General features: G+C 42.8%; 1 protein-coding gene across 2 annotated transcripts in view; it reads left to right on the top strand.

The window, feature by feature from the left end:
- Positions 1 to 6672: 6672 nt before the first annotated feature.
- The window catches only part of BTBD8 (BTB domain containing 8), a 78323-nt gene continuing 70634 nt past the window's right edge, over positions 6673 to 14361 (top strand). For both annotated transcript variants that reach the window (XM_045584352.1, XM_036446098.2), the window contains exon 1: positions 6673 to 7202. In XM_045584352.1, the coding sequence (XP_045440308.1) occupies positions 6679 to 7202 (524 nt within the window). In that variant the 5' untranslated portion in view covers positions 6673 to 6678. The remainder of the gene's footprint in view (positions 7203 to 14361) is intronic.

Below are 14361 nucleotides of genomic sequence, written 5' to 3'. Positions count from 1 at the left end.
CTATCTATCCATTGAGCCAAACCAGCTAGGACTGTTGATATCTGGTTTTAAAGATATGTTACAATTATTTTAGATATTTGAAAGATGAGAAAATGTGTACTTTAGAATCTAAGAAGGGATGTGTCATGTGTAGCAATGTGAAGCAGTAACTGTTGTGTCAGGAGAAAGCTGGTGATGGAAGAGGTAGAACATTGCCCCACGAACAGATAAAGAGAAGGGTCAGGAGTCATCTTGACACCCTCGGTGAAATAGGAATGTTTAGGGTTGAAATAGGCAGGTTTAGGGAATTTTTAAAATGAAGGGGGTCCGTGGGAAAAAACACAGGGCTACGGAGTTGCAAAATGATACATTTCCATAAGACAAGGGAAAGGCAGAAGTTACATTTCCATAAGATAAGGGAACTGCGAGTAGCCAAAGGTCTATATTTATAAAATAAAGTAGGAGGGCCTCACACATCCCATGTGAAGTTTGATCTTTGAGCTCAGGAGTTGCTATAGTGACCAAATCAAAGGGAATGGTGGCCAATCAGAGGGGATATGAAGGCACAAGAACTGCAGCCTTTATAAATCGGGAAAAAGGAACTCAGGGGGACTCTTTCCCCTCCATACGCGGGAGTCTGTGCTTGTTCTTCAATAAATCTCCACCTTTCCTCTACCCTCTTCCATCCATGGCTCCATTCTTTAACTCCAGTGGACAAAGAACCCGGGGAAGCCATGCTGCTCAGGGGAACACTGCCTGTTCCAGGTCAAAAATCCCGTTCATCAGCGACCACTGGTGTCCGCACAGCTCACCCCTCTCTCCCCTCCCGTATGTCCAGAAGACCTAATTCTCATCATGGTAGTTGTTTTTTTGTATGTTGTTGTTTGTTTTTTTCTCACAAAAGCTATTTTTAACTGGGAGGTTTTGATTCTCCACCATTATGGGATTTTAACAGTAACCGACAGTCTAATAAATGTACATAGTGCAAACATGTTCTTTGCAATAATGACAGAATAGCCAACAGAATGTTATATGTGTAAACTGCTAACCTTAATGTTTCATCTGAGCAAATGATCAGTAGGTGGACATATGAAATATGTGTTTAATATTCTGTCATGTAAGGTGGTTCAATTCTATAGTCTATTTTGTATTTTTTTTTCCATATGAAAAGTACCTGATAATGGCACCACCCGTTGTTCATCAGTCCACGTGAGTCCACCCTCTGTCAGCCTGAGAGTTTATCATGATTGTTATACCCAGATTTTGTGATCCCCAAAGACCACCAGGGAGCCGTGTCCGATGCAAAAGCAAAGAGCCTTTTATTCAAGCTAGCCCAAGCTCAGTCCCACATACACCAGCGCAGCAGCAAAGTGGAAAAGAGAGCGAGCTTCAACAGAACAAAGGGCTTTATAGGGGTATGGGGGAGGGGGAGGGTCAGACCCGAGCTGGCTGACCCCGATTGGTCAGTTCCAGGTCAGGGTTTTACAGCAGGTTCTTACGGCACAAAGGACAGGAAATGATTAACATATTCCTGGGTCTGAGCTATGCCCTGCTACCTCCTGATTGGTCAAGGGTGGCGCACAAGGCCAGCATCGAGATAACCACTAAGTGCACATAGGGTTGGCTCTCCGACAAAAAGGGAAGTTCTTATAGCCTTGCTCTGCCCTTTCAATGATAAACCTACTAGTACATGAAATGCACTGCTGCCTTTTCTCTGCTTCCTCACGCACAGGGGTGATGTCTCCTTTGGGCATGGGGTCTCTGATTAGTGACATCTGTGTGCTCGCTTTCTTGGATCATAGCCACCAGTTTCTGTTTAGTTTGGTTCCTCTCTAGGGCCTTCAAATTTTTATTTATTTTTTAAAATATATTTTATTGATTTTTTTACCAAGAGAGAGGGATAGAGAGTTAGAAACATCAATGAGAGAGAATCATTGATCAGCTGCCTCTTGCACACCCCCTACTGGGGATGTGCTCGCAACCAAGGTACATGCCCTTTACCGGACTCAAACCTGGGACCTTTCAGTCCGCAGGCCGACTCTCTATCCACTGAGCCAAACCGGCTTCGGCAAAATTTTTATTTTCTTACATATTTCTTAGCTTTTAAACTTATTATCAGTATGAGGATTTGTCCAATGGAAGTTACCTTGCTGTGCCTGAACCACAACTCCTGGAATCCAGAGTAAGGAGGCCAGATGGAAGCCAGTTGTGTGAGGAGAGACTGGGGTCTGTGGTTCTGGAGAGGGAGCTGAGGGGACATCCCCCAGGACCTCTGTGCAGAGTCACACTCCTGCACCACAGACGCCATCCTTCCAGGATCAATATAGTTATTTTAGTGTAACTTAGTGGTAGAAGAATAAGAGATCTAGTCATAAACTTTGTTTACCTAGCATGCTTCTACTTAGTGCCTTTATTTTACTTACTTTGAGTAAAATTTCCTTTTTAATATATTTTATTCATTTTTTACAGAGAGGAAGAGAGAGGCACAGAGAAATATCTTGTGCCTTTATTTCAGCGTTTTTCAACCGCTGTTCCGCGGCACACTAGTGTGCCGCGAGATGTTGCCTGGTGTGCCGTAGGTGCAGACAAGACAAGAATTTTATAATTTTTCACTATTTTGTTTACTTAATATTTCATAATAAAGTAATTATAAAATACTTTCTTTGTGTTTATTTTATTCCTATTCAAGAGAATTACTTTATATATAGTCAATATAGGCACAGAGTTAAATTTTTTTAACATTTTCTGATGGTGGTGTGCCTCGTGATTTTTTTCATGAAACAAGTGTGCCTTTGCCCAAAAAAGGTTGAAAAACACTGCTTTATTTTACTTACTTTGAGTAAAATAAAGGCACCGATATTGTTATGGCAGTCCACATGGGCTGAAACAGTGGGGATTGTGAAGTACTGCCAGAAGGGAAAATAAGTGCCTTTATTCTGCTCAAGAAAGGCCAGAGGAACATTATAGCCCATCATTTCTCCCTCATGTTTGCAGAGAAAATATCTCATTAAGAGCTCCACTGGCAATAAATAAGTACATTAAATTATTTTTATTCTCTCTAAAAAAAAGATTTGCTGGCTAAATGTCTCCTTACCATTTCTCAAAGTAGCCCAAATGTTCTTATTCTATAAGAGGAAATAAAAATAAAGAGGAAGATATAGTATTGGGAATACCATTGAAACAGTTATATATGGTATGGCTGTCCATTATTATTATTATTATTATTATTATTATTATTATTAGGTATGGAAGTATCATATAAAATGAGAGAGAAAAATCACAACAGACTACAACTTCTTTTTTTTAAAATTGATTTTAGAGAGGAAGGGAGAGGGAGAGAGAGAGATAGAGACATCAATGATGAGAAAGAATCATTGATTGGCTGCCTCCTGCATGTCCCCCACTGGGGATCGAGCCCGCAACCTGGGCATGTGCCCTGACCAAGAACTGAACCCGTGACCTCTTGGTTCCTGAGTTGATGCTCAACCACTGAGATACATCTGGCTAGGGCAGTCTACAACTTCTGGAAAGCTAATATCACAAACAAAGGTTATAAATACAGGAATTCTGACAAATTCTATTTGTGTGATTCTCAAAGAAAGGGAAAAACTGCATGTTCTGCATTACTGAGAATAACCCTTTTGTTCTGACTAGATACCAATGAGAACTGAAGCCTCTACTTACTGTTGTGCATCCCCTTCACTACCCGTATACTTCCAGCACCCTTTGCTATAAGACATCTTCACATAATGACATGACTTTGGGTTCTGTCACTTCAGGTCACCACATGGGATGAATCAACAGGTATTCCTAGAAGACATTCCTACACTAGAACAGGGAGCAACTTTCATAAATGTGGAAGTGATTTTCAATAAATATTCAATAAATATTCCTTGCTGATCTAAACTACTGTATCCCCAACTTAGTTTCATTGTGGCCAAGTCTCAAAATTGCCTGTAGCCACTCAGTGTCATCAGATATGAGGGGACATTTGACTAAGAAGTAAGTCTTGATCATTTTTGGTCACCATCTCTTAGTTTTGCAACTTTACAAAAAAAAAACCACAACTTACTCAAGTAGACACATTTCTAGGAACCTTACTTAGAGAAATTTGGAATGAGCTTGTGCAAATAGGGCCCCTAAAGCTTAAACGTCATTAGTTAGCTTCCTGGTATTTTAAAGAAGAAATGAATGGGAGAAAGTTAAGCAGATGGGGAAAGCTGAAGGAAAGGGAAAGAAAAACACCAATGATTGTTTTCAGATAATTTCCATGTAGGTCTCATTCAAGAAGAGGGGATCATTAAATGATATTTCATAATCATTACTGTCTCAGTCCATTTGGGCTGCCACAACTAAAATACTATAGCTAAGTAATTTAAATAACAATTATTTCTCACAGTTTGGATGCTGGGAAGTTCAATGCACTGCCCTACTTGGTGTCTGGTGCGAGCCTGCTTCTTGGTAGGTAGATGAGTGACTATCTTCTTGCTGAGTCCTCAGTAAACCAGGAGAGAGCTCTCTGGAGTGTCTTTCATAAGTTACTAACCCCATTCCTGAGGGCTTCACCCTTACAATCGGGTCACCTTCTAAAGGCCCCATCTCCAAATACCATCACATGGAAGATTAGATTTCCATTTTTGAATTCGGGGAGGATACAAATATTTCCATGGTAATAGTACACACATGTAATTCAAATACAGTAAGTTTTTAGATGCTCTGGAAAATAGTAAGGTGAATAAGAGATTTTCACTTAAAAGCAGATGCCAAGGTATATCTTTATTGAAAAAAAAAAATGGTACATTACTCAAACATCTGCTTAACCCTAAAACGCTATCTAATTAGAAAATGAACTATATAAAATATCAGTCATTTATTTATTTTTCACTTTTCCAGCAAGTATTTAATATTAGTTAACCCATGGTTCAGGATCCCAGGGTGGGATGTAACCAGTTCAGATCTTCTCAGGAAGCTGCCTTTTGCCCTGTGGTGGTCCCAGGATATGGGGTGGAGGGACTTGCACACAGGCTGGTGCCATTTGCACATGGAGACATCACCCCCCCTAGCGGTCACTGCCTTCTCACAGTGGAGGAGGGCCAGGTAGTTTGGCTAACAGTTTCTGGCTGAAGTGGCTGTTAAAAGGGTAGCTATGGATTTTGGTCTTGATGTCTTCTGCCATGTTGCTGACTCTTAAAGACGCCCCTGAAACCACTCGAAGCTTAATGTGACCCTCAGCAAAGCCCCCTCCATCAAACCATAAGCGGAATTCCGGGTCATTTATTATAATCTACAGGTTTTTTGTTTTTAAACATAGTATGTTTTTATTGAGTTTAGGGGGAGAGAGAGAGAGAGGAAGAGAGCAGGAGAGATAGAAGCATGGATGGATGAGAGAGAACATCAACATCCATCAGCTGCTGGCTGCCTCTAGTACACACCCGCTACTGGGGATCAAGCCCACAACCCAAGCATATGCCCTAATCTGGAATCCAACAGGTGACCTCTAAGTACCTGGGCCAATGTTCAACCACTGAACCATATGGGCTGGGCTATTATACTCTACTTTTTTACTCAAATGTTTAACATGATACGTAACACAAAATTATTTTTATTGTAAAACAGATACAGATTAAACCAATTTGTAGTTAACAGTTAATACATAACTATATAATATATATTAAATACATATAATATTTTTCTTCTAATTATTTTTAAATTCTCATGTGAGGATATTTTTCGATTGATTTTTAGAGAGCTTGTAAGAGAGCAGGAAAGAGAGAGAAATATCGACGTGAGAGAAACACATTGATTGCCTCCTGTAGGAGCCCCCACCAGGGTCCGGCTGGGGAGGAGCCTGCAACAAGGTCTCCCAGACAACCAAGGTTCATACCCTTGACCAGAATCAAACCTGGGACCCTTTGGTTTGCAGGCTGATGCTCTGTCCACTGAGCCAAACCCACTAGGGCAGCGTTTTTCAACCGCTGTTCTGCGGCATACTAGTGTGCCGCGAGATGTTGCCTGGTGTGCCGTAGGTGCAGACAAGACAAGAATTTTATAATTTTTCACTATTTTGTTTACTTAATATTTCATAACAAAGTAATTATAAAATACTTTCTTTGTGTTTATTTGATTCCTATTCAAGAGAATTACTTTATATATAGTCAATATAGGCACAGAGTTAAATTTTTTAACATTTTCTAATGGTGGTGTGCCTCGTGATTTTTTTCATGAAACAAGTGTGCCTTTGCCCAAAAAAGGTTGAAAAACACTGCACTAGGGCATTAATATACGTAATATTTTTAAAGATGAGCATTCTTGTCACTAACACTTGGATCAAGACATAAAACTTTTTCAGCTCCCCAGCCCCCCAAGCATAATTACAATCATCTCCTTCTCCCCAAAATCAAGCTATTTTCCTGACTTTCATATTTCCACTCACTTGTGTTTCTTTACATTTTTATCATTTAAATGTGCATGTTTCCTTATATGTAAACTGAGCTCATAGCAGTACCTACCTAAATGGTGGTTGTGAGGATTAATTGAATTAATAGATGTAAAGCAGGTAGGGCAGTTTTCTCACCTAATAAGCACTCAATAAATATTAACCATTTCACTGAGTGACTAGATTATTGTGATCTCTGGACATCCTTCATAGCACAGAAAGGCTGCAGGTTTGATTAGATCTTAGCTCTCAATGAAACATTTATGAAAATGAATGACTTAGCAACAACCCGAAAGCAACGAAGAGGAGCGGGGATGAGGAACACCAAGGGCTGGCTAGTCCCGAGGGAACAGTTTGCCGCTGGAGCGATGAGGGGCCGGTACCGGCCGGCGGAGGTAAACACAGCTGCTGCGCCTGCGCACAGCCTCCCGGGTCACGTGCCGGCGCGGCCCGCCCCCGGGTTGTCCCGGGCTCCGCCGTCAGCGACCGTCTATACACCGACGGGAGGCGGCCCCCTTCCCCCCGAGGGGGCGGGTTCCGGTCGGAGCCGAGCGGTCGGTCGGAGCCGCCCCTTTCCCCGGGAGGTGGAGCGTGAGGCTGCCCCGGGAGCCCGCCGGCGCCCCCAGCCTCCGCGGGACATGGCCCGGCGCGGGGAGGGCGGCGCGGCCCCGACGGCGCCGGCGGGGGCCCCCGCAGCGGGCACCCCGGGGCCGCCGCGGAGGGGGCCGTGCGAGCGGCGCCGGCTGCAGGCGGAGGTGTCGGAGCGGCTCAGCCAGGACCTGCTCAGGTAGGAGGCGGCGGGGACTCAGCCGCTTCCGTTCCCCGCGCGCCCATCTCCGCCCCCCGACCACGCCGCGGCTCTTCTCCGGCGCCGTCCCGCCTGCTTCTCCGCGCCCCGGGCCGCCGCGCGGGGCCCGGCGCTCTCCTCCCCGCGGAGCGGCTCGCCTCCCCGCAAGAACCTGTCCCGAGCTGCGCGGGGACCGCGTACCAGGTTCCAAAAGAAAACCAAAATCAACACCATAGTTACCTGCGGCGCCCATGGATGCCAAAGGTCGGGGTGCCTCCAGGGTTCGCGGTCCTGGGACGTAAACGTTTTGCTAAGCTTTAAGCAGTTTTATGAAAAAATTATAAAATTAGGCAGAAAAAAAAAGAATATTTAGAGTGAGGAAAAATAGGACAAGTTACTGGATGGAGCCGTGGAGGTCTCTTTCTTCCAAGCTGTCTTTAAACAATGCATCACAAATGCTGACATAGAAATACTTCCCTATTGCCACCTGCTTCCCCTCTCCACCTACAACCCTCCACAGCTCCCAGCGGCTGCAGCTCCCTGCAGACCCAAGCAGAGGGAGGGTTGTTGTGACACTTAACCCAGACTACGGTAAATCTAGCCAAAGTCACCTCAGTTTCTAAAGAAAATGAAGCTTAGAAGTATCCTCCAGCTAATTTCCATTTTCACCAAAACATTGATGCTTGAACTTTAACGTGCATGAAAATCACCTGGAGGCCTGTTAAAATTTACATGTACCAGGTCCCAGACCCAGACCATAGGTTGATTCATTGGGTCCAGGTGGGGCCTAAAGTTTTTGCATTTCTAACAAGCTCCCAGGTGATGCTGATGCTGCTGGCCTGAGCCACACTGTGAGAACTACTGAGCTAGAGTAAACTTAGTTACTACTAATAACAGCTGTGCAGCTTTCTACGTTTTTAAAAAGCACTTTCACTCACACTTGAAAGGCTCCAGCAGCTATAAAATGAACTTTATAAGGTTAAAAACATTTCCTTTAAATTTGAATGGACCTATCCACCAGAGATGCTCCTTTGTCTCCACCAGTGGTGGATGGATGGAAAACATGGGGAAAACAAGTCTGAAGTTGTTCTGTTTCTAGGGCGAGTATCTAAGGATGAGGTGCTCCTCTTCAGTGACTTTATTCTTCTGGCTGCATTGTGAGCAGAAAGTGTCATGAATTTAAGGAAGATAATGTATTTAATTTATATAAAGAAAATTAGGTTCAAAGTACAGCAGGTGAAGAATTTATCTTCATTCTAGCAGCAGTTAAGGACAGGACCCTGCGCTCCCAACTTCTTATCCTATATAACAAAAGGGTAATATGCAAATTGACCATAAGGGCAGAAAGACCAGAACAACTGGTTGCTGTGAGGAGCACTGACCACCAGGGGGAAGATGCTCAATGCAGGGGCTGCCCCCTGGTGGTCAGTGTGCTCCCACAGGGGGAGCTCTGCTCAGTCACAATTTGGGCTCATGGCTGTAAGCGGTGGTGGCTGGAGCCTCTCCTGCCTCCTCCACAGCTCCAAGGATATGTGATTGCAGGGAGTAGACCTAAGGCTATTTCAAACTACGGCCGTCTTCAAACTACGGCCCGAGGGCCACATGCGGCCCGCAGAGGAGCCTGATCCGGCCCGCCAGGTTTTTTGGGCAGTGAGTGCAGCCGAGGTGTTACAGTAGGAATTAGTAGTTCATATAGTCCGGCCCTCCAGCTCTCTGAGGGACCGTGATCTGGCCCCCACTTTAAAAAGTTTGAGGACCCCTGGCTAAGCCATCAGTTGCACATCCCCCTAGGGCTCCCAGGCTACCAGAGAGAGATCTGCCAGCTTAGGCCCAATCCCCTGGGGAGCCAGCAGGTGGACATACCCTGAGGGATCCTGGGCTGTGAGAGGATGCACGCTGGGTTGAGGGACCCCTGAGTGCACGAATTTTCATGCACCGGATTTCTAGTTGAAAAACAAAACAGGTGCACGCCCTAGCCAGTTTGACTGTGGATAGAGCATAGGCCTTTGGATTGAAGGGTACCAGGTTCGGTTCCTGTCAAGGGCATGTACCTCTACATTGATATATCTCTTCTCTGTCACTCTCCTCCCACTCTCTCTAAAAAAGTAAAAATTAAAAAATAGGTGCAGCATCTTTTTAATTACAAAAAATCTTCACATACCCAGCCACCTTAAATGCTAAATTCTTCAAGCACAGCAATATCGTTGACTTATTTTACAAATAGTAATGAAGCACCTATCTGGCTCTGTTAGGAGCAAACTCCTGTAGAATTAAAGATTAATAGGATATGGCTTTGGTGTTTGTGTTTACACTCTAGTGAGAGAGAGAATAACCAAACTAAAGTGATGTTGGGACCCCCGTGAGTTGTAGAAAGCTTTGTAAGGTAGCATCTGAATGATCTCTGGGGATTGATTAAAATTGATTAGGTAGAGATTAGTAAGGGAGAAAGCAGAGGGGAATGGAGATTGGAAAGAGCTTGATATAATCTTGGGAAGCAAGTTGTATTAGATTCTTCTAAACAGCAAGGAACAGAAACATCTTTGGATTACCTGAGGCCTTAGGAAATATGGAGAAGTAAGGCAAAACAGGAAACAGTTTCAACATAAAAAAAAGCCAAATCTGAGATCTGATGGAGAATTGGAAAGTTGCTGGGGATATAACAGCAACTGTGAAATGGACAATTATTCAGGACAATTGTAGTAAAAATATATAATACTTCTTGCCATCCTATTATTAGCTAGACCCTGGACTGATACATAATGGTTTATAAACTCCCCTGTAAGGTAAATCTTGTTATCCCCATTCATTTTTTTAAAATATATATTTTATTGATTTTTTACAGAGAGGAAGGGAGAAGGATAGAGAGTTAGAAACATCAATGAGAGAGAAACATCAATCAGCTGCCTCCTGCACACTCCCTGCTGGGGATGTGCCCGCAACCAAGGTACATGCCCTTGACTAGAATCGAACCTAGGACCCTTGAATCCGCAGGCCGACGCTCCATCCACAGAGCTAAACCTGTCATCATACAAGGAAACTGAGCATTAGAGAACAAGCAGTGGAGTTGGAAGAAGAATGTTGACAGTCTGGCTCCAGAGATATTAGAGTTACTCGCCCAAGGTGACATGACCAGAATTTGAACCCAATCTGCTTTCTCTGATATAAACTGATCTTCCAGTAACTTTGTTCCTTCATCTTTGCTTCTCACATTTCTTTTTCTTACTCTACTTTGGGTCAGCTTTACAACACTTAGAGTGCGGTCAGTTGGTCCCTGTTTACTATAGAATATTTCTGCCAGAGTTTACTTGTTTAACTACCACATTGGCTAATGGCTAACCTTGGCTCAGTCTGTGCCCATTCAGATGTGGTTAAGAGTATTAGGATCGTGTGGTGCTAATAAAAGCCTAATATGCTAAGTGTCCGACTGTTTGACCAGTCGCTATGACATGTACTGACCACCAGATGCTCCAGCTGGTAGGTTAGCTTGCTGCTGGGGTCCAGCTGATTGGGACTGGATGAGATGGGCCAGGCACATCCTGGAGCCCTCCCATGGTCCCTCCCCAGCTCCGATCATGCACCGGTGGGATCCCTCAGCCTGGCCTGTGCCCTTCCATAATCCAGGCTCTCTTGGGGGATGTCAGAGAGCCAGTTTCAGCCCAATCCCTGCAGGTCAGGCTGAGGGACCCCACTGGTGTACTAATTCATGTACCATGCCTCTAGTATATAAATAATAAACAAATTTGGCAGCTTTATTTAGGAGGGGATTGTGGGTTTGGCAGGCAATCAGAGTGACAGTAGATGAGGTAAATAGATAAAGTGACACTAAATTATGGAGGCCATTTTTTCAGTAAAGAGTTTGGAATGTATGTGGAGGCAATGAAAAGCCATTGGTTTTAGGGGGGCTTTTTTTTTTTTTTTTAACATCAAGTATTATTTTATATTAGAGGCCCGGTGCACAGAATTCATGCACGTGGCTGGGAGAGGGTGACCCTCAGCCCAGCCTACATCCTCTCCAATATGGGACCCCTTGAGGGCTGTCCGACTGCCCGATCCCACTGGGCTCCCAACTGCTCGCCTGCCTTCCTGATTGTCCCTAACCACTTCTGCCTGCCAGCCTGATCACTCCCTAATCACTCCCATTCCAGCCTGATTGATGTCTAATTGCTCCCCTGCCAGCCTGTTTGCCCCCAACTTCCCTCCTCTGCCAGCCTGGTCACCCCTAACTTTCATCCCCTGCAGGATTGTCTCCAACTTCCCTTCCTTGCAGTCCTGGTCCCTCTCAGCTGCCCTCCCTTGCAGGCCTGGTGCCTCCCAACTGCCCTCCCCTGTTGGCCATCTTGTTGTGGCCTCCTTGTGTCCACATGGGGGCAGCCATCTTTGGCCACATGGGGGCAGCTATTGTGTGTTGGAGTGATGGTCAATTTGCATATTACTCTTATTATATAGGATTAGTTTCAGGTACACCCGATTGGTGGTTTTTATTTTTAAATAAAGGATCAACGTATTTAGGTTTTGAACTGAGGAAAGAGAAATTGAAAAAAGGAAACAAGCCAGGAGATTTTGTAATAGTTGGAGATACATAATGGTGGCATAAATATTGTAGAAAAGGTGAAAGGGATTCATATGGCAATCGATGAGCTTGGTGACCAGTTACATGTGGAGGAACAGGGAGAGGAAAACATAGAAGATGGTGCCAAATATTAGGACATTTGAAAGGGAGGAACATGGTGAATGTTCAGAAAGCCATATCAAAGAGACCTTTGGAAATATGTCTGGAGTATAGTAAGGAAATTGGGAGGACAGATATATAATAGATTAAAGGTTGGTGGCATCACCAGCATCCAGTTGTCCAAACCAAATAATGGAGAGATCCTGGCTTATTCCCATCATCTTCTACATCCAGTCACCAACTATTGCCAGTTTTATTACCTAAATATATTTTAATTATATCCTTACTTTCTGTCACCATTCATTTTCTCCTGGCATAATTCCTTTACATCATTCATCTGGGCTGTATAGTAGTCTTCTCATCTTCATTCTTCATTCTCATGTTCCCATAATTCCTTTTCTATAATACACAGCTAACAGGTGATATTTTGAAAAATAAATTTATTCACGTTTTGAACCATTTGGTGATTCCCCTTCAACTGTAAGATAGAGTTAGCCTCTTTGCCTCTTTTTTTATAAGAAATATATTTTTATTGATTTCAGAGAGGAAGGGGGATCGAGATAGAAACATCAATAATGAGAGAGAATCATTAATCAGTTGCCTCTTGCAGGCCCCACACTGGGGATCAAGCGCATAACCCAAGCATGTGCCCTGACCGGTAATAGAACCATGATTTCCTGGTTCATAGGTTGACACTCAACCACTGAGCCAGGCTCTTTGCCTCTTATTCATCTTTATCCCTATAGCTTCATCTTTCATTTCTCATCTCAATACTTTGCTGACCAATTTGTAGCTCTACACTCATAGATATCAGGAACTCCTTTCTACCTTGCTTTGTTTCTCTGACCAACTCTTACTCAATCTTGAAAATCCCATTTGGTTTTCATGTTCTCTATAAGGTTTCTCTTATGTCTGTCTCTGAACAGACATATTTACTTATTTGTGTTATTGAATATATCATGCTCTTCAATTTTCAGGCATGCCCTCACTACTATTATTTTATATACTCTTTGAGGGCAGATACTTTGTTTGTTTTAGGCATGTTTATGTCCCCAGTGCTTAGTACATAGTACTTGTCCAATAAATATTTAGTGATAATTAGGTTCAATCAGCAGTCTAAAATGCTTTAGATAGGCTAATATAGTAGCTGTTGGTAGAGAAATGATGTGGGGAGAAGCTGGGCCTTGACATCATTGAGTCTTTGCTCTAACCCCGGGGTCTGCAAACTGCGGTTCACAAGCCACATGTGGCTCTTTGGCCCCTTGCGTGTGGCTCTTCCACAAAATACCACGGCCTGGGCGAGTCTATTTTGAAGAAGTGGTGTTAGAAGAAGTTTAAAACATTTGGCTCTCAAAAGAGATTTCAATCTTACTGTTAATATTTAGCTCTGTTGACTAATGAGTTTGCCAACCACTGCACTAACCCGTCCTTCCTTTAGATCTTACTATTAGCTGAGCCAATAAACCTCTCTTAAGAGGTCCAAGTCAGATGTTGTTACTTGTAACTGATATAAGTAGTTTTATAAAATAAAAAACTATTCACATTAACAATTTTTAACACATTAATTTTTAAAACATTTTAAATACTCATGAGCATCTATTATGAGCAAAACAGATTCTCTAGTGAATATTATATGGCTACCAACTTCCTTGGTGAAGTGGGGGATGGAAAGAAGGTTGGTGGGAAGAATGAATAATTATTTGTACAATTTGAATTTGTATTAATTTTTGTGAAACCAATATATTTTTGCATAACTTTAAAAATCAACTATGAGAATAAATTATTGATGAAAATGTTGACTAAAATGCATCTGTTTGCTCATCATTTCCAACTTTCTAAAAGCTTTGCTCTGAAGCATTTGTCTTGTTTAGGATAAAATACAACAAAATTTAACAGCAGATATTGAGCTTTTAGTGTATACCATAGATAACACAATTTTTGCCTTTGAGAAGTTCATTGTCTAATAGGGAAAAAGACACATAAAAAATGATGATGCAATGACAGAAGTACTGTAATAGAGGTATGTACTGAGTGCGATGGGAACAGAAAAAGAGCCATTAGCTTGGTCTTAGGGGAGTGTGTTAATGGCAACATTCTAAGCTTTCACTGTAATGGATATCTTTATCCATTACTTGGACTCCTATAGTGAACTGGTGTGATTGCCAATTATACCCTGCAAATACAAGTCCTCTGAGAATACATATCTTGTTGATGATAATGTTATAGTAATATGAAGTAAAATAAAAACTTACCATGGAGACAAAGATTATATTATCACAGTTTCTATTATGCTGATTTCTGTTCTTTTTTCACCTTACCACACATATTATCAGTGGGCTATGTCTGTACATTAATAAAATAATTTGAATGGGTTTAAAATCATTTTAATAATAGATCAGAGAATGGTTAGTTGTGTTGGTTACGGGGGTGGTGGTGGAAAAGGGCTAAATGTCACATTTTGAAGCCAAGTCTGCATTTCAGACTTGGTAT

This window comes from Pipistrellus kuhlii, unplaced genomic scaffold (genome assembly GCF_014108245.1).
Source record: "Pipistrellus kuhlii isolate mPipKuh1 unplaced genomic scaffold, mPipKuh1.p scaffold_m20_p_2, whole genome shotgun sequence".
NCBI classification, from domain to species: domain Eukaryota; kingdom Metazoa; phylum Chordata; class Mammalia; order Chiroptera; family Vespertilionidae; genus Pipistrellus; species Pipistrellus kuhlii.
This window is presented reverse-complemented; position numbering and strand designations above follow the sequence as displayed.